The 26844-nt window shown below is 44.0% G+C and overlaps 1 gene segment (V, D, J or C); it reads right to left on the reverse strand.

Moving 5' to 3' along the window:
- Nucleotides 1–2019: 2019 nt before the first annotated feature.
- LOC141173799 (immunoglobulin heavy constant mu-like) lies at nt 2020–25148 on the reverse strand. The segment is given in 7 exon segments: nt 2020–2749; nt 3744–4051; nt 7248–7628; nt 8235–8333; nt 13120–13458; nt 19631–19978; nt 24810–25148. Coding segments are annotated over 7 exon segments (1608 nt in total).
- Between the last annotated feature and the right edge of the window lie 1696 nt (nt 25149–26844).

A 26844-nucleotide genomic window follows, 5' to 3' on the forward strand; every position in this document is an offset into this window, starting at 1 on the left:
AAACCCTGGTAGTTTTGAGACAGTGTGAAAGGCATGAGGCCTGTCCCCCGTGTGGGACACCGTTAGAGTGTCAGGCCTAGTGAGGCCTAGTGAGGCCTAATGAAGCCTGGTGAAGCCTGAAAGGCAGAGGCTGGATCCTTATGTGTAAGAGATGCCAGTAGCCTTGGAGGGCAAGAGGCTTGGAAGGCAAGAGTCCTGGAAGGCAGAAGCTGGTTGTTATGTGTGAAAACATACCAGTAGCCTTTGAAGGTACGACGGCTTCCCAACTGGGAAGCCGTAAAGCCACAGCAGTGGCAGAACAAATCTGAAGCAGCTAAAACCCGGCAAAGGTAAAACACTGCTTGATGTGGACATTTATATTGTTACCTTGCTGAAGGCTGTATCTGGAGCCAAGTGGACATATCTGTCACTGGAAAGGCTCTTGGACATTATATGTGTAATATGTCGACGAGCCACTGAGATGGACTCGGTTATGAGCGGTTTACGATAAATAATAAACTGCTGGATTGTGAAATACCAGAAAGGTGTTGTATGTGTGCTTTAATTGACCCGGTGAAGCGAGTGTCCCCCAGCATGATGACTAGCGCTGCCTTACAATAGTTAATATATTAACTGTGCACTGTGCACTTTATATCAGTTATACAGTTATATTATAGGCATATGCCTATAATATCTTTATATTTTTTAGGATTGTTATGCATCTATTTGCCATAATTAAATATGTATACTTTAAAAATGTTGCATTGTATACATTTAAGTGAAATTTCTATGCGCCTTTGATGTGTAAATCCTAGTGTGCACTGACACTTGGGATGGTGGTCAATTGTCCTCCTTTCCCAATGTGATGTTGTATACAACATACACAAAGATTAAATACTTGGATAGATGTTTGTTAATCGTGTACTATTTTTCTCTGTATGTATATTTATATCTTATTTACTGCTGATTTATTCTTTTTCTGTATATTTCATGGTCAGATGGATATGATTATAATATGTTTTATAATGTATGTGCCCTGCGGATCAGTAAATATCATAATGAGAATGAAATATCATATGATCGAGATCCCTCATTTATTCCCCTATGCACTTCACCACTGTGATGTGCGCATGAGATGATTGGGCGAGCACCATGTGTGTTATCGGTGTGATGGACTTACTACGACCGTATCAGGTGACCCTATGACGCGGCGGTCAGGTGAGCACTATGCGTGTTCACTGTAACTGTCTGCGCATGCGCAATCGGCGTGATGGATGCATTATGCACCTGCGTGACTTTAGAGGGGTACCTTCATTGTGCATGTGCTGGCGTCTGCAGCACACACGGTATGTCGATCATATTCATTCTCCTTATGCAGCAACTGTACCTGCCCTAAATGCACATATCTGATTGGTCCAATGCACTTTATAAATGAGGGCTTGTTCCCCCACCAATTACCCCTGATGAAGCTACTGCGAAATGCGCATTGGGTCCATGGTGAGTGAGCAAGTGATTTCATTACTTTGTGGTTTGTTCATAGTCGGTAAACGGAGGGATATCACTTCATTATTTATCCTATAATCATGTTGATGGCTATATACTTATATTGTGAACACATGTATTTACTATACACATTTGATATGCTTTCTATGTAGCCTGAGTTATATAAGCGCTTGGTCACTTTAACTAATTATTTATACACTGTAGGGATCCCTCAGTGGCTCATTCATCATTGTATGCATCACCATATCTGTATATTGGATTTTTATGATGGTATTATTTGTTTCTTATTACTTAATAAAATGTATACCTTTCTAAATTACCTTGCTGTGTGAATTTTGGTCCTGGCATTTTCTCTTTTTGGATTTAATTACACGTAAAGTGTGCAACCATATGTAAATATCAATATTAGAAAAATAGCTTAAAAACACCTTGAATATAAAAAGTTCACAAGATATACTTTCCCTTCTGGATCTTGGTCACAATGTAAACGTGTAGTGGATGTCACCGGAGTTATACAGATTCTCTTTCAGGCTCAGAGCAGCGTGAGGGACTTCTGTATTGGTCAGTATCATGCTCACAGACAGATGAATATATAGAGAGCACTGTGAGATATACAGTATCTTTACAGTCCTTGATAATTATTTGGAATAAGTGGGGTAATAAGAGCATAAAACATTGATATCAAAGATGCTCCTGTCTAAAATCTGGAGGGTAAAATGTGGAGGTTGAGTCTACATTGAGCTCTAAATTTCAGGCTAATAAATACAATTCTGGCTGCCAGAAGCCACCACTAAGGGGAGCCTCAGGGTTTGCTGCCTAATGACTTCTTACTCACATCTATGGAAGCTATAGAAACTCTTTACAAGAGAGCTCCACCTAGTGGCGGCTGCAGGTAGAGAGAAATATAGCATTTGACTCTGTGATGGGAATTTGGAGCACCAATCTCTATAAAGACATTTTTTTTAAATAATGAGCACAGGATTTTTGATACAAAGATAAAATTAAGTACAGTATTGGCAAAATACCTTAAAAACAGTCTGAACTGATATCTAACTTCTGCCTGATATAGTGGAACATCCCAGCAGCCAAAAATACTCTGCAGTGTATAATAGGATTTTTAGGTTTTCGGCACAGATTTCTTAGTAATACATAATGCTGGAAATATCGGCACTTTCATTCTTTTCATCTCAGTAAAGATTCGATTTCATGTTTCTCCTTGGGAAGAGTTGACTCCATCTATCGCTTGTGGATTGTTTTCCTCAATCACCTAGGAAAGAATAAAAAAAGAGCATATAAGAACAAAAATGTCTGCCGGATGGGCACTACCTTGCTTCTCTTTTGATTTGTGGTCCCAGTGAGCTGTGATGCGTGCGATGACATTATGCCAGGACTCCAAATCAGAAGAGGAGCCTGGCATCAGTCAGGTAGGAGGTTGTTTGCAGGGCTCCTGAAATACTGAAGTGGCCGCTACATCTCATCTCTATTTACCACAAATCCACAGGAAAAATGATGCATGTAGGATCACAGTGGGGCATGGCTGATAAGACCCCCTCCAATCTCAAGAATGAGGGGATCAAATCCCTTGTGTGAATGGAGCGTTAATGAGCATGTGCGACCACCACTCCTATAGACAGTGAATGGAACAGTGGTCGCACATGCTCATTAACGCTCCATTCACAAAAGGAATGGGGGGGTCGCAGCAGACGGTCCTTGAGTGATAACATTGGTAATTTGATTTCTTGGTTAATACAATGGTTACTGTGGCCTTTTCAACCAAATTTCTGGTGTCAGTAGTTATATACTGTATATAGTTCCCGATGTGTAGTGGTCGTTCCCAGGTATTGAGGCTCACCTCCTATTCAAGTCATGCAAATTACTTTTCATGGGTAGAATTCTTTATATTCACTAGAAGGCACATGACAGCCCAAATTTGCCAAAAGATTAGCTGGTCACTACTGACCCAGCTCATGGAATACGCACCAAACATATTATTAATTTTCTGGGAAAAGCTGCAACAAGCGAGACACTATCCCTGCAATATAGCATTATAGTGGACTCCCTCTATTATACCCATATGCCTTGTCCAGGCCGCATTCAGTCTGAGTACAGACCATGATGTCAGGAAAGACCGCCAGTCTGTTGACTCAAACTCAGCAGCCTCACTGGCATATATATGAGACTGCTGAACTCGGGTCAGGAAACCCCTGGCCGGTCCGGACATCACAGTCTGTACTCAGACATCTGTGGCCATATATCCTTACCTTGCGTTGTAATGTCCATGCAACACCTTCATCTCTGTCCGTTGCACACGGATGTTCAACTTTACACCTGAATATTTTTCCAAAGTCTCCTTCTATAACAGTGCAGCTCATGCAGCCAGTAACAGAGAAAAATCCATTTCCATCTGCCTCAGGGTTATTGCATGGCGATGGCAAAGGTTCTTCCCCCTTGTACCAAATCACTTTTATGTTTTGTGGAAAAAATGAGTGAATTCTACACGTTAGCACCAAATGGTCCCCCATGTTGTAACAGTCTTGGTTGGCGTCTATTGGGTCCAAAACAGGTGGAGCTACAGATGGAAAGAATAAAGAAATATAAAGTTCAAACTGTCTGCAGTGAGTGTATCTACAGTTGTGCTCAAAAATTTAAACATCCCGGCAGAATTTTTCCTTTCTTGGCCTTGTTTCAGAGAATATGAATGATAAAAAAATAACTTTTTCTCCACTCATGGTTATTGGTTGGGTGAAGCCATTTATTGTCAAACTACTGTGTTTTCTCTTTTTAAATCTTAATGACAACCAAAAGCATCCAAATGACCCTGGTCAAAAGTTCACATACCCTGGTGATTTTGGCCTGATAATATGCTCAGAATTTGACACAAATGGGTTTGAATGGCTACTAAAGGTAACATCCTCACCAGTGACCTGTTTGCTTGTAATCAGTGTGTGTGCATAAAAGCTGAGTGATTTTCTGGGATCCAGACAGACTCTTGCATCTTTCATCCAGTCACTGACGTTTCTGGATTGTGAGTCATGAGGAAAGCAAAAGAATTGTCAACAGATCTACGGGAAAAGGTAGTTGAACTGTATAATACAGGAAAGGGATACAAAAAGATATCCAAGGAATTGATAATGCCAGTCAACAGGGTTCAAACTGTGATTAACAAATGAAAAATCAAGGGCTCTGTAAAAACCAAACCACGGTCAGGTAGACCAACAAAATCTTCGGCCACAACTGCCAAGAAAATTGTTCGCGATGCAAAGAAAAACACACAAATAACATCAGCTAAAATTCAGGACTCTCTGAAAACTATCAGTGTGGCTGTTTCAAGATGCACAATAAGGAGGCACTTGAAGAAAAATGGGCTGCATGGTCGAGTCGCCAGAAGAAAGCCATTACTGTGCAAATGCCACAAAGTATCTCACCTACAATACGCCAAACAGCACAGAGTCAAGCCTCAAAACTTCTGGAACAAGGTAATTTGGAGTGATGAGACCAAAATTTAACTTTTTGGTCATAACCATAAACGTTACATTTGGAGAGAGGTCAACAAGGCCTATGATGAAACACCATTGGTACTGTAAAGCACGGAGGTGGATCGCTGATGGTTTGGGGATGTGTGAGCTACAAAGGCACAGGAAACTTGGTAAAAGTTGAAGGAAAGATGAATGCAGCACGTTATCAGCAAATACTGGAGGCAAATTTGCACTCATTAGCCCGGAAGCGGTGCATGGGATGTACTTGGACGTTCCAACAAGACAATGATCCAAAACACGAGGCCAAGTCGACCTGTCATTGGCTACAGCAGAACAAAGTGAAGGTTGTGGAGTGGCCATCTCAGTCTCCTGACCTCAATATCATCGAGTCGCTCTGGGGAGATCTCAAGCGCGCAGTTAATGCTAGACAGCCCAGGAATTTACAGGAACTGGAGGCTTTTTGCCAAGAAGAATGGGCAGCTTTACCATCTGAGAAAATAAAGAAACTCATCCACAACTACCACAAAAGACTTCAAGCTGTCATTGATGTTAGAGGGGGCAATACACGGTATTAAGAACTGGGGTATGTGAACTTTTGATCGGGGTCATTTGGATGTTTTTGGTTGTCATTAAGATTTAAAAAGAGAAAACACAGTAGTTTGACAATAAATGGCTTCACCCAACTAATAACCATGAGTGGAGAAAAAGTTTTTTTGTTATCACTCATATTCTCTGAAACAAGGAAAAGAAAGCAAAAATTCTGCCGGGGTATGTAAACTTTTGAGCACAACTGTACATACACACACATGTACAATATATATATATTTAAAAATAAAGTGTCGACACGGAAAAAAAAAATTATAAAATCCATACAGACATCTCTCTGGAGAGGGAACATATTACCCTTACATTGAACACATGGGATTAATTATAACTGGGGAAGTGAGTAAGAGTTGACACTTGAAGTAGGACCTCCTGCCATGAACAGGTATTTACAGCAGAGAGCTAGTCACTAAGTCTAGGATTCGTATACACAGAGGTGGAGAAGTACAGGTGCTTCCTTGGTTCAAAGGAATCAGCTTCCTCTGTTCAAAGGATTGTCTCGGACGCTCTGGATCCAGTGGTCAGTGATGAATATTGGGGTTTGCATTGATCCGATGTTTATGGGAGATATATTTTCAGCATTGTAGCAAAGGGATGAACATAACACATTCACTCACATCACCATAAGGCCAGCTGAAGACATCCAACTTAATATCGGAGAGATGGATGATGCTATCCATGCCATATTTCGTCTCTACAGAAAGGTAATGTCACGACTCTGTTGTCGGGTATCCCGGGGCCAGGGACTCCTACCCTGTCCCTAATGCTAGGGGCGCCCTAGCTGGCCCTGTTCCCCGGATTACTTCTGAAAGTGAAGATGCCGGGGTCACGTACCTTGTCTGAGCTCGTCAATCTGCCCTCAGTCTGTTCCCTTCCCCCACCCAGGGAAGAGGGGAGTAGTAGTGTATGGCAGTACACAAACCAGACTAACAAGGTAATACAAACAGGGTTAAAGAAAAATTCCAATCATACAAATATATGCACACAAACAACAGAGGTTAACAGGGGAAGTGGAGGAAGGGGAACAAACCACAATAGGAGAAGAATAGGATTAACACACAATCTAAACCACACAACAGTCTAAGCTTAAATCCGCCAAACACCTTCACTAACAACAACAACTCTTCACCACTCTCCAAGAACCGTGCAGCATAAGCTATCTCTGGCAATGACAGCCTGCCAAAGCCTAGAATATATAGGAATATAGGAGCGGGGAGCGGTTAACAGTGAACAGCTGAGAGCCTAAATGAAGGTAAGCTTCCAGGAGCTCACAACTGAGCAGATTAACCCCTGCACTGCTAAAAGAAACCTGCGCCATTTAATATGAAGGCGAAAGGCTTCTAATGAGTGCAGGAGTGGGAGGAATCAGACGCTGTGGTCTTCTGGCTCCTCTCTGTCGCAGTAAACCCATGACAGGTAAAATCGTGATAGGAAACATGACTATGCTATCTCCCGCCTGGGACCTCCAGGGGAGAAGATGTCCTGAAAGTTAGGGATCTTATAAAATTCTAAAAGACCTAGCACATCCCACGACTAGCCCCCATATGAGCTCACCATGGGGAGGTATGTGGGCGTAACCTTGATCTAATAAAAATCAGAAGACCCCTCAACGTATGCCTCTGATATAGGCACGAGGCATGACATAAATGCTGACATACCAGTGTTCAGCAGACAAATCGTTCCTACCTTTTACAGCCAGCATCAGCTCTTTACAGGCCGGAGATTTTAGAGTTTTATGTTCCACTTCCATTATAAGTACAACTCCGTTATGTTCCTTTACGTTGGGTGTTAAACTGATAGAGCAGATACAGCTGAAAACACCATTCTTAGCGGGTGTTATAAAACATTTCAATGTCAGTTCGGAACGATTCATTAATAATGGAGTATTCCGCTCGCTTTGTATCGTTTTCGAGTCCCAAGATTCTATGAAAGTCTTCTCTTCATTTTTTCTTAAATATAAAGAGACTTTAATATATTTTGGTCTGAAATGTACTATTGGGCACGCCAGCGTTGTCATTTTCATATTGATCAGTTCAGGTCCAATAAAGTCCAAAACCTCAGGTGGTGCTGTAAGAAATAAAAAAACAGAGTATGTGCAATTTATTACAATGGGATACATAACTGACCGCCTATAAATATTATACACAAATGATGCACTGCAGATACCAGAAATTAATTCTGAATGAAGCAACTGCAACAAAGAGTGCAAAAAGGAGAGAATTAAAGGGGTTATTCCCTAGATCATAAGTTATAGCCTTTTTCATAGGATAGGGGATGACGTAGTGATCAGATCAACATCGATCCTAAAAATGGGGTTCTGCAAAGCCTCAACTTGGATGGATCGGAGGTTTGCATGCTGGACCTTTGCTCAATTCATTGTCTAATAGCTGGGGCACTGTGCTCAGCTTTTTACTGCACTCCCATAGACAATAAATGGAGTGGAGGCCGAGCATGCACATCGCCGATGCATTCAAGACAGGGATCTGCAGAGAGATCCTAGCAGTCGGTCCCCCAGCAAAAAGTAAGTTATCCCCAATTTTATGCATAAAAAAAACCTTTTTTAGTTTTGTGAATAAGTGGGCAGCATCAGAGGGTGATCACACTGATATGCCAGGAATGGTCGGCTCCAGCCTTGTCACTACCAATAATAAACTTAATATATAAAGTGCTTACCTGTCTTATAAAAAAGTATATAAATGAAGACTGCAGACGCTGTCATCAGTGTTAGAAAAATCCCGAGCACAGTCCCAATTATTATATTAGTTTTCTTATCTGTAAAGTTATAGTAAAATAAATCGGCACAGTTCACATTTACATTCGATTAACACAGACAATTTTCTTTTCTGCAATTTTCCTCCCCTTTACCCCAGAGCTATAACTTTTTCATTTTTCCATCCCCACAGCCGTGCAAAGGATCTTTTTTTTTTTCGCGGGACAAGTTGTAGTTTTGAATGACACCATTCACTTTACCATATAATGTAATGAACGACGGAAAAAATTCCAAGTGAGGTGAAATTGTTAAAAAAAAAAATTTCACCATTGTATTTTTTTGGTTTTTTTTTTTGTGGTCATTGTGCAATAAAAATGACCTGGCACTCTGATTGTCCAGATAAGTATAATTACGGCTATATCAGACTGGTATTTTTTTTTACTTTACAGCATTTACATTAAGGGTTAAATAATTTAATATTTTGATAGATTTGCCTTTCCTGGATGCAGCAATAATGACTTTTTTTTAAATAAGGAAAGGGGAGGGGGTGATTCAAAAGATAATTTTATTTTTTTTCAAATATTTTTTTCAACTTATTTTTAAAAATATTTCACGGCATTTTCGTTTCGATTGCTTGTTCTACATTCAGAAATAATACTTGTACTATTGAAATATAAAGTAGAAATTATGGTCTCCTGTCTCAGGCTTAACAGGAGTACCAAAATGGCAGCGACGAGGGCCTTCTGCAGGCCTCTGGATGTCAGTGCCCGGGCGCCCAATGGTAGGTGGGTTACTGGATTTGTGAAATGGACAGAGGATAAATTAATACACTACACAACATTAAAATTTCAACACCTAGAAGGAAAAGCTGTTTCTTGGAAGTGTCTTAGGAGCTGTTTTTCAACATGACAACCCCAGGCCGAATGTTGCTGGTGCCGTCTGCTTGGCCTAAATCTGCTCCCATGGCTGCAGCGTTTCCGGACCTGTCTCCTATTGACGTCATTGGTTGGTCATTACACAAGAGCTGCCAGCAGAGGATCTTGAGGATTTGCCCAAGTGCATTCAGCATAGCAGAACCTAAGTATGGGGATTTCTGCATGTGACGCTCATACTCCAGACTGAATAAATCCAGATGTTTTGAAATGTTGTTTCCATTTTCTTATAATCTGCAGATCAGTATTGTCTCCATCCTGTGATTTTTATAATTCCATGACTTTTTCTTCTAGGTGCTGCACTTTCAATCTTAAGGGCACCTGCGTATAAATAATCGGTCCATTCTCATCCAGGAGAGTGGGACCATTTTTTTCTCACTTGTCATCCGTGTGTTGTCTGTGTGCAATCCGTTTTTTTTTAACTCTGCAGCTATTAATCCCGTACAGCAGAGGTCCCCAACCTTTTTTGCACCAGGGACCGGCTTTAAGCAAGACCAGTTTTCCATGGCCCGGTGGGGGTGGGGGCAGGGCTTTGGTCATATGGGGGTGGGGTTATGGAGGGGTGGAGCTGTATGGGGAGGATGCTGGCGGGACCTCGGTGTACAGCGCTGCTAAGTAGCAGCATTGTACATTGAGCGTCAGTGTATACAGCGCTGCTGCTTAGCAGCGCTACACACTGAACACCGGTACCGGGAGCCGCGTCACTGAAGCCAGTCTGCTGCCCCAGCACGCCCCACATAACATGTTCTGCCGGGGGCGTGTCAGTGAGGAGAGCCTGCCGCCCCACCCCGTCAGGAACACACCATGCTGTGCAGGAGGGCCGCGTCACTAAGACCCGCCCGACGCCCCACCCCGTCCTGCATAATGTTCTCTGCCGGGAGCTGCGAGCTGTCACGGCTATGGCAGAAAACATTATAAATCCACACAGAGCGAGCTCTGACCAGGCGCAGGGCCGCGGAGCTAGCTGTCAGCGGCGCCGCGGACCGGCTGAAAAACCCCAATGGCCCGGTCCTGGTCCGCGGACCGGCGGTTGGGGACCTCTGCCGTACAGGACAATTTACAGTTTGCTATGCTACAGAATTGTAATGTATCCTTAAAAATCAGATGCCATACTGACGGTCTATATGGCATGCAATTTTTTTCTCACACTGTCCAATTTAAGAGTAAAATCGCTGCATGCTGTGATTTTTTTCTCATGCCGAATATACAGTAGCTGAGAGAAAATATGCAGATCTGCACTGCCTCACTGAATAACACTGATTCAAGGGCAAACTGATTTTTTTATCGAATTGCGCTCGGAGTATTTATACACAGATGTGAGTGAACTCTAAAAAAGATAGCCATGGCCAGTTGTTATCCGTTACTACTTTTTTGTGTCTGATTGTGAGCAAGGCCACGTTCACATATTCAGTATTTGGTCAGTATTCTACATCAGTATTTGTAAGCCAAAACCAGGAGTGGGTGAAAAAATGCAGAAGTGGTGACTAGTGATGAGCGAGCATGCTCGCCACTGCTCGGTACTCGTCCGAGCATCTCACTGCTCGAGATGCTAGGAGCTCGCCGAGTACTTTAAAGATACTTGGGTGGGAGCTCGGGTCCCCGTCCTGCATGTTTGGCGCTATTTAGAGCACCAATCATGCAGGGATTGTCTGCCACTCACTGTAATGTCACAGCCATGGTGGTTGTGGCATTACAGTGATTGCCCAAATCGATGGGAACAGTGCTCACAGTGAAACATGAAAAGCCGGCAATTCATCAGTGGCATACACCGGTACCTGACAATTTAGAACCGAAAAAATAGAGCATCACACATAGATTAGATAGATAGAAACATGTCAGTCACATATATAATACGTACAGTGACAGTGTTGGTTACTGTACTTGTCATTTAGTGTTAAAATAAAGGATTTATTAAAAAAAAAATTGGCGTGGGGTTCCCCGTAATTTTAGTCTCTAGAGGAGGTTAAGCAGACAGCTGGGGCAGATGTTTGAAGCCTGGGAAGGGGGTAATACCCACTGAGCTTCCCAGGCTACTAATATCAGCCCCCAGCTGAATACCTAGCCTTTACTAGCTATTAAAATGGGGGACCCATCCAGCTTGTCATCCTTCAGAGACACTGCAGAGCACAAGCATGCCTGCGCTCCTCAGTGTCCCTGAAGGATGGCATGCTGGATGTCAGTGTTCTGCTACCATCCAGCCTGCCATCTCAATACCTTCCCAGCGTGGGAGAATTCTCCTGCTCAAGCAGTGACGTCATTTGCCGGCACCGCATGCGCAGGAGAATTCTCCCACGCTGTCAGTGACGTGCATGAGGTGAGCTGAGCTCATTGGACATGAACTCGGCTCATCTGGATGCCATCACAGCCAGACACTGAGGAGCTTCACTGAGGAGCTTCTCAGTGTCTGTGGCATGGCAAGCTGGATGGCTTCTTTCTGCTGCGGTCCAGCCTGTCATCTCGATGTAGCAGAGCTGAAGCCGTCCTGGGAACCATGGAAAGGTAAGGATGAGGTTGGTTAATTATTTTACTTTTATTGCAGGAGATCGTTGGCTTCAGCTGGAATGGGCGTGATGGTAAGTATGGTTTAATTTAGAACATTAAAGAATTGAGTCTTTATTTCAATTAAAGGACTTTATTCTGGGTGTTTAAAGTGTTTTTTTTTTAACTTTGACTATGGGGTTAGTAATGGGGGTGTCTTATAGACGCCTCTCCATTACTAACCTGGGCTTGATGTCAGCTGGCATTATAAGCTGACATCAACCCCAACCCTATTACCCCACTGCCACCGCTACAGGGCAGTGGGAAGAGCAAGGCTAAGTGCCAGAATTGGCGCATCCTATGGATGCGCCATTTCTGGGGTGGCTGATGGCTGGTGTTTCTAGCCTGGGAGGGGGCCAATATTCATGGCACCCTTCCTGGGCTATTAATATCAGCCCCCAGCTGTCTGCCTAGCCTTTGCTAGCTATTAAAATAGGGGGGACCTCACGTCATTTTTTTTTGGGGTCCCCCATTTTAATAGCTAGTAAAGGCTAGGTATTCAGCTGGGGGCTGATATTAGTAGCCTGGGAAGCTCCGTGGGTATTACCCCCTTCCCAGGCTTCAAACATCTGCCCCAGCCGTCTGCTTAACCTCCGCTAGAGACTAAAATTACGGGGAACCCCACGCCAATTTTTTTTTTTAATAAATCCTTTATTTTAACACTAAATGACAAGTACAGTAACCAACACTGTCACTGTACTTCTTATATATGTGACTGACATGTTTCTATCTATCTAATCTATGTGTGATGCTCTATTCTTTCTGTTCTAAATTGTTGGGTACCAGTGTATGCAGCTGATGAATTGCCGGCCGGCTTTTTTAAAGAGACGGGTGCATGAAAATCGGAGGGCACTAGTGTGTTCCAAGTGCCCTGCTATGTTTTTCATGCACCCTCCTATATACCCTGCCTGCCTGTCTGCCTATATATTCTGCCTGCCTGACATTTAATTGAGCACTGTTCCCATCGACTTGGGCAATTTTTGACCTTCTGCAGACCGCCGGGGGGGACCGCCAGAAAAATGCTCGAGTTTCCCATAGACTTACATTGGGCTCGTTGCTCGGGTCGAGCACCCGAGTATTCCAATGTGCTCGACCCGAGCTTCGAGCACCCGAGCATTTTAGTGCTCGCTCATCACTAGTGGTGACGTGTTTCTATAATACTTTTCATCTGATTTTTCCACTTCTGATTTTGGCTTACAAATACTGATGTAAAATACTGACCAAATACTGATCGTGTGAACGTGGCGTAAGTGTATGGATTTATGTGATTTGTACTCCCATGACTGTACAATACCAACACACTGAGCGCCATATTCACCAGTCAGCTATAACATGAACACTGATATGTAGCAGATTAGACAGAATTTATACACTGTACCTTCTTCAGGTTGCACTGAGAGAGTAACATTACAAGTAAGCACGTCTCTCAGTGATCTGTGGGTAATTCCACAGGAATATACATCCCCGTCCTCCTCCGTGCTCATCGGCTTCACAGACAGCACACTGGTCACATTGTACGTGCCATCTTGGCTCAGGACTGGGACAGTGGTGCAGGTTCGGCTATTCAGTTCAGATTGGCTGGATGAAGCTTGACTGGTCTTCACCCATTGTATTTTCACAGCTTCTGGATGGAAGCCGTTCACATAACACGTCACCGATCTGTCAGCATTTGGATTCATCTCTAGTCTGGAGTCACTTACTGAACATGTCGGCTTAGCTGAAGAAAAAGGAAAACTGAGAGAGGAGCAGAAGTAACAAGAAAATATTCATAAACAACTGTGCAACTCGTTAGGCTCACTTAAAAAAAAAAAATTTTTGGATGCCATATTGTGTTTTGGACAAGGCATGTGGTGATTATATGTATTTAACCTCTTTAAAGTCTGGGCTAATTTCCATTTTTCACTGCCGAGCTGTGGTTTTTAATGGGCTCGTCCACTGCTATAAAAGTTAAACAGGAATAGAAATTGTTCTTCCAGATCAGACAAAACGTGAAGGCTGCGTCCACTGATACGCCCAGCCGGATGTTGATGCCAGGTGACCGGTGAAGATACAGTACCGATGGCATTTCTCAGACAACCCCTTTAAATGGTATCTTCTTGGGCTGCGTATAATGTTTTTTTTATCACTTTTTAACACATTTTTTTGTGGAGGTGCGGAGACCAAAAATAGAAAACTTTAGGGTTTAGATTTTTACTTCTTTTTGGTGTTTACCACATAGGTTAAATAATTTTATATTAGTAATTTAAGGGGGCTTGATGACTATATGGACGAAACGTGCGTTGGGGTAGCGAGGTAGACAGCACATGGGCATCAACCTTAAGTTTGAAGGTATTTATCTGTCCAGAATGATTAGGATAATTTATTGAGCCCTGTTTTCTTTAGATCTTGGTATCAACACTGACACCTAACCTGTTTCTATAGGAATTCTAATAGCACATGTTTTGCACTTCGCACTTTTTCCTTAATCTAATATATTAACTGGTTAGGATCATATTGACTGCAGGGTGTCATTCAGTCATATAGAGATAAGGCAGTGTAACCTGCATTTACTCAAGTCGCCAGAGGGATACATTCCTAAATTTATACTAGGTATCTCTGGTGAAATGTAATTATTTTCATGCATGTCTTAATATCCTTGCCTTCATGGATGCACTTCATTTAAATGTGTATGTTTTAATTGTTTTTAATTATTTTCTAATAAAGAGATTGTGGTTTAATATTCATGTTTCCTAAAAACGTAATAGTTTATGAACCTGGTGTTGCATGTTTAGTTGAGTTATACCAAATAATTGCATTGATTCCAGATGAGAATATAAGTATAATATATTTTTGTGCCTTGATTTGTACATTGTTTTTTCCTTGTGTTATTTTGCATGGTCTTATAAGTAGGGATGAGCGAACCCGAACAGTTAAGTACCAAACCCCTGAACTCGGACTTCTTACTGTACGTATGTGTTACTGTTTGGGTTCGGCAGCCTAATAAAGCTTGTTGAAAGGCGGCACAGCCAATTAACAAGCTTCAAGGATGTGGGCACTTCTGGCCCCATCACAGCCATGCCAAATAATGGCACGTGACCCAGCCTGACAATGTCAAATAAACAAATAGTTTTTTTTTTTTATTATGTGGAGTCCCCCCTATTTTTAATGACCAGCCAAGGGGAAGGGGCCTATATCCATGGAGCTTCCCAGCCTATTCATATCAGCCCACAGCTGTCTGCTTAGCCTTTGCTGGTTATTTAAAATGGGGGGACCCTAAAAAAATGTATGTCCCCCCTATTTTTAATAACTAGCTAAGGCAAAATAGACAGCTGTGGGCTGATATTAATAGGCTGAATTGCAGAAAAAGAAGAAAATCCTCCAGCGAAAAAAAAAAAGAAATGCTTTAATAATCCAAGTAGGTAGTTTAAAACATGAAGAGCACCATCGGAAACCAAAAAGAAACACAGACCAGGTCTGTGTTTCCGATGGTGCTCTTCATGTTTTAAACTACCTACTTGGATTAGTTAAGCATTTCTATTTTTATATATTTATTTTGCTTGAGGATTTTCTTCTGTTTCTGCAATTCATGATATTTACGTAACAGACTAGGACGGCTCGAGGCGATTAACTGAAGTGGAACTAGGTGTTGCAGTCATATGGTGAGCTGACTTTCCTGGTTCTATTTCCCTCTATATTCATATTAATAGGCTGGGAAAGGCCATGGATATTAGCCCCTTCCCAGCCTAATAAGACCAGCCCTCAGCCGCCCCAGAAATTCCAGTATAGCATTCTGGGAATGCAGTTTTGCAATACATTTTGTGTACTATTTCAACAATGTATCTTCCTACCTGTCATCCCTTTATGCATTTTTTTGTTGTTGCTGGTATAATGAATGTGGTTGTTTTTCTATTTGGGAATAAATTTAGCAGTAAGCAGTTTTTAAGAGAAAACAACCGCTTAAGGCAATCACCTCATGATACTTGGCGGACTATCAACATCAGCAATATTTTGTTTCTTCACCTACAGTAGGCCCAATGTGTGATTGCACTACTATTTTTGTATGCCCATGATGCACTTTATTTAATATCATATGTAGCCCTTGTAACACCCAAATTTTGCTATAAGGCTGTGTGCCCACAATGCGTTTTTTAAGCGTTTCCGCAGAGGCAATTCCGCTGCAGAAATGCTTAAAAAACGCTTGGTAGAAGGCCTGCCAGGTTCCCCAATGATACCCCGCATGTGCTGTGCACATGCTGCGGAAATTTCCGCTGCGGATTATCATTGCGGAAAAATACGCAGCACTACCAATTATTTTGCGGAAGTGTGGCGTTTTCGCCACCATTGACTTGTATTGGAACGCGTGCATTCCGCTTCACTAGATAAGCACATGCAGAATCCATGCGTTTCAATGTGCGGATGGTACCCGGGTGTGGAGGACAGGAGACTCTCCTCCGGACCCGGGTACCATAGAACCTGTAAAAAAAAGAATAAAACAAAAAATAAATATATACTTACCTTCGGATGGCCCCAGGAGTCCTTGTCTCGTCTTTCCGGCAGCTCGCGGTGGACTGAAGGACCTGCGCTGACGTCATTTAGTCATGTGACGGGTCATGCGACCACTGACGTCGGCAGGTCCTTAAATCTACCGCGAGCTGCTGGCAAACAGAGACAAGGAAAACAAGGACACCGGGGGTCATCAGAAGGTAAGTATATATTTATTTTTTTATTTTTTAACATTCTTTGGGGTCACACTATATAAATCCATGCCGTTTGCATGGATTTATATAGTGTGACCAAGTTGTCAAGCACTTTCCAAATGATGCTAAAATCGCTTGGAAAGCGCTTGACAACTCGCATGCGGAAATGCAAGTGAAGAACGCTTCACATCCGAATGTCCCTGGCAGGAAAACGCATGTACAATCCGCATGTACAATCCGCATGTACAATCCACATGTACAATCCGCATGTACAATCCGCATGTGTTTTTTCTGCCAGGGAGATGCAGAAACGCTCAGGAAAAATCCGGAGCATTTCTGCATCGTAGGCACATAGCCTAACATTGGAGGTGTCTATCTGGTATTCATCTTACATGAAGCACTTGATAAGAGATAATAAATCCCCAAATAAACACCATTTTCCTGCATGCAGATTTTTAGAGTAATCTCTTGCTGGTAGCCATATAATATAACCCTGGGTGCACATGACGCGCCCCCTGGGCCTGTGCTGTGCAGGGGATACCCGGAGCCGGATCGCTGGGGGTTGTAGTCTCCGTGGCGCTGACCCGGTCCGTGCCCAGGGTGGTCAATTCAGTGGCAGTCTTATTAGTGAGATAATAGTCCGACTACGTCACCCGTGGATTGCGGTCAGTGGGGACCGCCGCTGCGCTGCAGACCACTGAGGCTGATGTTATATGCGCAGCCCAGTATGGGATAACTCCCCACGGGAGGAGTATTGCCTCAGGGCAGCTGGGTGTACTTTCCCCCGCCCCTCTCCAGCCAGGGACAGATTCTGTCGTGCCTGCACTCCTGTCTCGTGGGAGCACCGTTGAACTGTCCCTCGGAAATGGGGTGTGCGTGGTGCATGCAGCCTACCGAGTCCTGGTCCACACTCCATCCTTACCCGGGAGTAGAATATCACACCTCTGGTTTGAGGTGCAATACCCCTGTTGCAGCCGAGCCCTCGGGGTGCTACACACACTCTTGTCAGTTTTCTATTTTTTTTCTTTGTATTGACATTTTCGCTATGTTTTAATGGTGTTACAGTAAATATCTGTTCAATAAAATTGTTTATTATGTGTAAATGGTCCTTTTTCCCTTTCTTTCGGATTTTGTGGTATTATGGGCCTTTACATTATTGTTTAGGGCTTTATAAAAAAGATCAAACATACTAGACTTTTTTTTATTAATGAAATACTCTCTGTAATATTCTATTCTTTATTCTATGAGATATGCTGATTACATAAAAAAATAGATGATTAAATAAAAAAAATAATTTTTAATGATTTTTTTTTAAAGTGAATGGGGGCTTATGTTTTATAAAACTTAATTGAGTTTAATTATGCTTATTTTACTTATATTAGGGTTAGACTCCAGATGAGTCTTTGTGAGTCAAGTAGGCAGTATCCGTGAGATCATTATGAAGTATTCGTGAGATCGTTATGCAAGATTTGTTCTTGTCATGGGGCGGAAATTTACACATGCTCATAATGCATAAAAACTACATATGATATTTAGGCTGTGTGCCCACTTAGCGTTTTTCAAGCGTTTATGCTGCGGAATTTCCGCAGCGTAAACGCTTGTGAAACGCTAGGTAATCTGCACCCCATGGTCCCCAAGGGGATTCCGCATGTTCTATGCACATGCTGCGGATTTTTCCGCAGCGTTTATGCTGCGTACAAAAATCCGCAGCATGTAATTTAATTTTGCGGAAGCGCAGCGGAATGGCCGCCATTGACTTGCATTGAGACGCATAGAATGCGCGTCTGTACATTTGACAAGCGGCTTCTATGCGTTTCTATGTGCGGATGGTACCCAGTTCTGGAGGAGAGAAGATTCTCATCCAGACCTGGGTACCATTGTACCTGTAAGAAAAGAATAAAATAATAAATAAAGTTTATACTCACCTTTCCGAAGGCTTCTCTGCATGCCGACATCGCTGAAGGACCTTCAGTGACGTCACAGTCATGTGACCGCAGGCCCTTCACCGCTCTGTCTCGCGATATGCCGGCAGCCAGGAACAAGCCTGGAAGCAGCGCTGCAGCCACGCCGGGGCATCGGGGGTAAGTATAGCTTTATTTTATTTTATTTTTACGGTTCACACTGTATTAATCCATGCTGTTTGCATGGATTTATATAGTGTGACCTAGTTGTCAAGCACTTTCCAAGTGATGCTATCGCCTGGAAAGCGCTTGTCAATCTGCATGCGGAAACGCATGTGAACCCGCATGTGGATCCGCATGTATTCTGCAGGAAAAACGCATGCACAATCTGCATGCGTTTTTTCTGCCAGGGAGATGCAGAAATGCTGCAGAAATTTTCTGCTTCATTTCTGCATCGTGGGCACATAGCCTTCAAGGAGTTTTCCCATGAACAAAAGTTAATTTTAATCAATAGATCTTGGAATAATAATAACTTTCACAATTGGATGTGTTTAAATAAAATGTTCCTGTGCTGAGATAATCTTATAAATGTGCCCCTGCTGTGTACTGTGTAATGGATGTGTCTGACCGTACAGGAACATGGTCTGATCATACCACATCTCCTGGGCAGGGTAGGAAGCAAAAGAGTATACAGACAGCACAGCACAGGATCACAGCTGATTCTCTCTGTGAGATAAAACATCTCACTGCCTGTTTTTAAACAATGTTTTACTTTAATGAAAGAATTATCTGCGATCCCCTGCTGTCTTGTCTGTATATTCTTTTGCTTCCTCCCCTGCCCAGGAGCTGTGGTATGATCAGACCATGTCCCTGTATGGTGAGACACAGCCTTTACACAGTACACAGCAGGGGAACATTTATAAGATTATCTCAGCACAGGGACATTATATTTAAATACATTCAATTGTGGATATTATTATTATTCCAAGATCTATTGATTAAAATCAACTTTTGTTCGTGGGAAAACCCCTTTAAGCCTAGGTCCCCACGATGAGTTTTCACGCTGCATATTTTTGAAAATATGCAAGTAACCTATTTTACTTAATGGATGCAGAAAATCAGCAACATCAAAAAAACTCACCAAAAGCTCATTGTGGGAACAAAGGGGTTTAAAAAGAATTGTGCACACAGATCTGTACGCACAAGGCCTTCCTTTGGGGTCCACTCCTTACATACACAGATGTATTATACTGATTATACTGTCTACTCTATGAGCCCTGACCTCTGCTGTGTCTCTGATCTCAGCACTTACCTGATATCTGCAGAGTGACTTTACTTGTTGCTTTATCAGGAGTGACGATAACAGAACAGGTGTATTCTCCTTCATCGCTGAACTGAAGGTTGGGTAGGTGCAGGCTGGCATCTCCTCCCTGAACTCCACTGTCTGGTATATGTGACCCGGGTCTTTCTGGGGTATGACGTCCACCGCTAAACATATACACAAGTTTTTCTTCTTTCAATGTATTCAGAGTCCAGAGCACAGAAACCATAGAAAGATCCAGAAGTGAAGATTTGTAGCCAGACAAGTGGCAAGGAATGGTCACATTATGACCCATCAGGACCTCCATAAGGGAGTCAGTCGTGTTGATTTCTAATTTACCTGGAAAGACGATGATTATTTACTAACAACATACTAAAACATCACATACTTTTTTATATACCTTATTGTTAGATTTGGGCTACCCGTTTGCAAATTGGCTTATAGTTTTGCCATCTTTGCACTCCCTTTAGGCCCCCGACAGCGGGAGGCGTGCCGTAGATCAGCTGTCCCCTTTCAGAAAACTTTTGCCTGCCATCTCAGTTTGTTGTAAAAAAAAAAAAAAATCAATCTGTATTTTTGCTACCCTCCCCAGGTCCGGCATAAAAAACATAAAATTGAAGACATAAATTACATTCAGACGAGCATACTTGTTTTTCTGTCCAAGCTGAGGCTTTTACTGACACAATCACATTTCTACCCAAAAATGGTTTAGTTTCCTATTGAATTCTATTGCGCTGTTGTATCAACCAAACAAACACAATTCTGCTGTTTTGTTTTTTTTGTCAATTCGGTGTTTTCTGATCGAGTTAATTAATTTCATATTTTGATAGATCTGACTTTTTCAAAGGCAGTTATACCAAATATGTTTTTTTATATATCTTATTTTTTATTGTTAATGGAGGAAAAGTTGGGTGACTTTACTTTTTTTTATATATTTTTTTAATTTTGTTTTATGTTTTACTTTAATTTTTAGCTCCCTTATAGGACTTGAATCTGTGATCATTGGATTGCTTGTACTATAGACTATATTACTGCAATCTACAGTGAAAGACATTTGTGGCGCCCCTGAGGGTTCAGTCGCCACAGGGGTACTGCACCTCAGATTGAGGTGTGGTATCTCCTCTTCCAGGTAAGGATGGAGCATCTCTCAGGACCTCACTTCACCACTCAACACTACACCACTCCTGTCCTGTAGGGGGCCTAAATGCACTAGGGTGCTGCCCCGGCTCGGGATAGAGGAGATGGGGGGAACCAAAGATGGGGGGAACCATGCAGTGGGTGAGGGTGGAGGACACACTTTTAGGAAACACTTATTGATTCATATTTAATCTACGGCCATCTTAGGTTCAAGGTCTTTGATTGAGGGTCTTCTGTCAGGGTCCAACAAGAGGCTGTAGCTGGCAGAAGATTCGCGGTCCTCGTACTCTGGCCTTGAGACGAGGAGTGGGTCAGAGTTAACCACTGTCTCTACCTGGTCAAGGTCCTGTCTTAACAAGGCCCTGGAGGGGAGCAGAGGAGATAGGCTCCACAGGCAAAAGGATCCCAGGGGGATACGGACGGAGCGGAGTCGCCACCTGTATTCTTTACTCTGGCCTGGCCAGAGGGATTCCTGCTGCAAGAGGGGTAACCGGCCCCCAACATCTGACTTTGTTACTTCACGTCTCAGTCAGAAAAGCCCGGAGGCTTAGTGTATCCCAGGAGGATACGGACGGAGCGGAGTCGCCACCTGTATCTCTTAAACTGCGTTCATCCAGCGGGACCCGGCCTTACGCCACGTTCGTACCACACACAGTCAGGAGAAGACTTAGTGGGAGAACTTACCAAGGAGAGGAACACACACCAGAGGGGTCTCGACAGGTGCTCCTGATCTACCTGGGAAGTGCTGGACCCCCTTCCCGGTGGCCGCAGTACGCCGTGTGTAGCAGACAGAAGCTTTGCGGCTGAAAGTTCATCTAAAGTGAGTAAAGACCCGGATGACTTCACACACCGCCTCAGCCTGTTATTTCCTGCGCGGCACTGCACCCACCATTCCTTCTCACACTGCCCTGAGGCCTGCTCCGCCTGTGGGGAGCCGTCCCATCTTACCTGCCCATAATACCAGCCTCAGTGGACTGTTGCAGCGCTGGTGTCCATCACCGGAAACCACAGGTGGCGTAGTCGAAATACCACTCATCCTTGAAAGCCCATTATTTTTATGTGACAGCCCTGGGCACGGAACAGGTTGAGGCCACGATTGCATTCCTCACAACCCCTATGCTGACCCAGCTCCAAGTAACTCCCAACAGCCCAGGGAGGGCGTCGCACATTCTCGTATGAAGTCTACTCACAGGCTGGGCTTTACAGGGGGACTATGATGGCGGTGACGGGGGCCTTCAGGACGCCTCTGGCCGCCGTGACAAACCCGTGATTGCATCGTGGTGAGCTGGTGAAATCTAGTGACCGCACACACAGGCCATTTAAATGCCACTGACAGACATGGAGAGTGACATTTAATTGATTATACTACAGCGATTGTAGCAAGCTCCAGCCGCTGTAGTTACAGACAGATGCCAGCTGTGTATTACAGGTGGCATGTCAAATATGGTGTGGGCTCAGCTCTGTCTTCTGTAGTGAAGGGGTTAAAAAAATGGACACACTGACACTACCAGTATGTCAATTGTTTTAATTGGACCTATTAAAAAGATAGGAAAATTAATCAAGTGTATTATCTTTTTTGTTAAAGTAAAAAACACCATGCCGACAAAAAATCATCTTTTTTTTAGGGGGGGGGGTAGAACATGTTGTTGATAATTATAGATTCAATTATTCATACATCTGTCAGAACCTGGTCATAGAAAAAAAAAAGCAAAATTGCTCTTTTTTTCCCCTCTTTCCTCTCTTAAAGGGCTGTTCTTCAGGAGCGTACTCCTCATACTCACAGCTTCCTTGTGTTCAGGAAGACTGACAGTGCAATCCACACACACTCATTGCCTATGTGAAGCCCAGCTGTGCTTGGCATCACAGACCCAGTAGGGTGTATTGAAGGATTCCTCCACAAGAGGCCCCCATAACCATTCACACATCTCCACCTTCCACCTCAGACCACCAGAGGGAGCTCCTTAGGGAGATATATAAGGGAAGGTAGAGCCAGGCAGCCGTTAGTCTTGAGACTACAGTCTGTGTGAGTTGCAGTTAGTCGATTCTGGCTTAGCAGTGAGTCCAGTGCAGTCTGAGACGTGTTACCTCAGAGGACAAAAGCCTGTGCCAGCTCCTGCATCCTACCCTGCAGTGGAGCTTATCCAGATCAAGACTCGGTGTAGCTCAGTGAGGTGAGCTGTAGGTGTGCCGGAACCATAAGATCGGTGTACCGCGGCACGCTGCCGTTTGTGTGAGTGGCCTATTGAGGGCTCGAGTAGGCCGAAGGCGAAGGAGTAGAGAGTTAGTACATAGGGGGCAGAGGAGCTTAACTAGCTCACCCCTAAGAAGAAGTTACCGGACACCGGGTCCGAAGCTTGCTGGGATCTCCACGACCCAGTAAGATAAACCGGAATCCCTGGAGAACTACAGGTCCCAGGATCGCTAAAGTGCTGATACGTACCAGAGCCAGGAGACACATAGGCCCTACCACAAGGTCAGCCAGCGCATGACAGAGACAAAGTTAGGCCTAGCTCCAGGCAGGTCAGAAACTTACTACGCAGAAGCCAGAAACAGGAGGCCCAAAACCCGCTCATTGGGGAGGATCCGGACATACACCCTTCACCCTACAGTGCTCCGGGGAGTGCCTGAAATCCCACCAGTAAAAGGTACTGAAGTGACTATCGTGTCCGTCCCTGTTCTTGCTCTGGCCCGGCGGAGTCTCTTTGTCCTGCATCCCCGTTTCCATACTGCCCTGAGGCCCAGCTCCACCTGTGGGGAGCTATACCATCGTGCTGCCTTATCATCAGCCTCAGTGGACTGCGCAGCGCTGGTGATCCTCACCAGAAGCCACAGGTGGCGTCACGAACTCTTTGCTAAACTTAACAAATATCAACCCCTTTTTAAAGAGAGGCCCAGGGTACGGGCCCGGGAGCCGACCACCGCGACATCCCTAAAGGCCAGGCTAAAGGCCCGGGTACTGAGATATCCCCCATCTTCCTCTGGGCTAGTCACCTACATAACCGTCCACTGCAGTGGTGGTTGGTAACCTAGGCATCAAGCAGTACACAGGAGGATTAAAAATCATTCCATTCTTGAGATCAGAGTTAATAAGAGGTAATGTAAATTGCAAAGTTGCAACTTTAATTATTTAGGAAATGAATTGGAACCAGAGTAACTCTCTATTCAGATGTCAGTTTTTGTGTTCTGTCTGTTCAGACTATGACCTTTACCGTGCTTATCAAATACCTTAATGCCTCCCACCTTTCGAGCCTTTTGTTTTTTACCTACTCGTGGCATTAGGGTTTGTGTAGTGTATGTGCAGACGATCAGGAGCCGCTGCGGGTTTGACGCTGCGTGATTATGCAGCGTCAAACCTGCAGCGTCCAGATGTTACAGCATAGTGGATGGGATTTGTAGAAATCCCATGTCCACTATGCGTCTCTGAGCACCCGCGGACACAGACATGCAGTGCGTCTTTCCAGACCGCAGCATGCCAATTTCTCTTGCGGAGTCACAAGTCTCCGCAAGAGAAATCAGATCACTACAATATATTGAATGCGGTGAGTCTGCATGCTTCAATGAACACATGTGGATTCACCTACGTTCATAGAAAGCAGCGCTTTGGACGCAGAACAAAGTATGCTGCGTTCCAAAGCGCTGCCTATCCGGATCGTGTGCACATACCCTTACAAGAGTCACACCTTTCTTTTTTTTTAAAGACAAGTTATAGGAGTAACTAAAGAGTTAAGAAAAGGAGAAAAAAAATCATTTTCTTACAGTGCAGAGCGCTGCATTCTTCTTCCGAAGTGCTGCAGTAAAAAAAAAAGGGGGCATCTCGGAAGTTGTTCCCTAAATGCCCAACAAGAGGTTATATTCTTCCTGACGGGCTGCTGAACTTGAGAAACACACGAGAGAAGTTTACATACTTCAGGAGGATTAAGATGCCTGAGCACAAGCTAAATCCATAATGGCTGCTCCTACAGGGCTACTCCCTACCATTGTTACAACAATCTTAAAAATGGTCTCTTGGTAGAAAAACAAAGACAAGACTCACCGCTTCCTGAATGGAGGAGGCTCAGGATTATAAGTACAGGTCCCAGGTCTGTGGTCTGTGTGTGTGCCATCCTGGGGGCTGCCTGCGCTCCACTCTCAGCTGTACTTACTCCAGCCGCCAGGACATTCCTGTCACTCCTTTTACTTTCTCTTTATTTTGCAAAGTCATAACGGGAGAGGTCTGATACTAATAGCAATCTAGTCAGGTGTATTCACCCCACATTCTTGTTATGAATGCAATTTATTTCATTTCAAAAATGGCATGCAGGTAGATATAAGCTCAGAACAAGCATAACAGGGCATCAATGCAACATCACGTTTCCACCTGGTCCCGGGTCTTGTTCACAGAGTTGCTCTGGGGAGGGAGGAGAAAAAAATGAACATACCGAAAGTAAAAACATTTAAACAATATAAACATATACACGATATATACAATATATGGAAAGACCTAAAGAGGTAACTCAGGTAATGAGAGCAGCGGCAAACAGTAAAACGTGATTGTCACAACTTGGTTCAATAATATATTGTGTTGTCAAACAGATAAACACAGAGATAAAAAAGGGCTGCCCAGATCAATGGAGGCAGCAGTAAGGTGGTACATGTGGGTGAGAGAGTAAAATGTGGCTGCTTATAAAAATAAGAGTAAGAGGGTAAGTTAAAGCAGTATTCCCATCACCAAGATCCTATCCCAATATGTAGGAGTAATAATAATATTAGCAAATAGCTCCAATTAGAAATGTAGTATAGTTCTTCTGATTTGCTATGTCTGTTTCCTTATGTGCAACCATTGCAGGAGCTTAGGTATCCATGGTTATTTCTTTAAGGGACATGAACGGGGACGCGGTGCCTGAAGCCAAGCCTCTTGCCGGAGCGCCGTGTGTACAATGGCGCCGTGGTTATGGGCATGTGACCTGGGGAAGCGCGCATCATGCAGGGGGCGGAGTCAGAATTACATCAGGGTCATGTGATGTTTGACGTATGACGCACCTTATGATGGAGGTTGCCCTGGGAATGGGTGACACTAGCATGCGCATCCTGCTTACACTGGTGTAATGTGATCCGGAGGGGGAGTAGGAGAGGGAATGCCTAAAAGGGGAGGACTTGCTGGGTTGAGGGAGGCAGCCTGGATGTGACTGTAGATGTAATGTGTGGGAACATGCAAATAGGAAACAGGGGTTTGTGGATGAGAAGATTGGGTGAAAAGCTTGCTGCACCACACGTCCGTCCAGTGACAGCTTCGAGCGCCAACTCCTCCGCTTCACTGCCTGTTGTCTCCTCCAATCTCTTCCCCGAGGGAACATGTACTTCACTCTTGAGTTCCTACTATTGCTTTCACTTTCTCTATTGTCTTTGACCAGCAGATGGCGGTGTTCGCTTGCATATGACGCGCCCCCTGGGCTGTGGGGTACTTGGTGCCTGGCCGATCATTGCTAGGGGAGATGTCACAGTGGCGGTGACCCGGTCCATGACCCAGCGCGGTCAATCAAAAGGGGAATATTTACAGGGGATTTATAGTTTTTATATACAGTTCGTGACGCCACCGGTGGTATGCGGCTAAAGGCAGCCGCCGCTGCTGAGCAGGTTCTCTGGAGCTGGTGTAAATGCAGCAGAGTTGGTTTAGCTCTCCACAGGTAGAGCTTAGCTCCAGGGCATTGTAGATGTTAAAGATGTTGTTGTGTAGTGCAGGGGGTGATGGCGCTGCAGTAATAATTGACAGAGACAGGGGGGTGCAGTCTTCAGAGTTTACTCACAGTTGTTAAGTTCTTCAGGTTGCACTTTCCGGATTACGACCTCCCACGTCGCGCTGCGTTCACCAGGCAGGGGTTCAGCAAACTCACAGGTGCTTCAAGAGTGCCTGACAGGACCCCGTTCTATATGCCCTTCTCAGCCGTCTTCCTGTGCTGGCCCTCACCCTTCAGGGCTCAGCAGGGAAGCGAGGCATCTTGCCCCTCCTGCTGGTCTGGAGGAGTGTACTGTTGGATGCAGGTGTTAGGGTCCCGGGCAGCACTCTATCCTTACCTGAGAGTGAGATACCA

The sequence above is a fragment of the Phyllobates terribilis genome, unplaced genomic scaffold (genome assembly GCF_046119375.1).
Source record: "Phyllobates terribilis strain yellow unplaced genomic scaffold, ASM4611937v1 Scaffold_13__5_contigs__length_258822181, whole genome shotgun sequence".
Classification (NCBI taxonomy): domain Eukaryota; kingdom Metazoa; phylum Chordata; class Amphibia; order Anura; family Dendrobatidae; genus Phyllobates; species Phyllobates terribilis.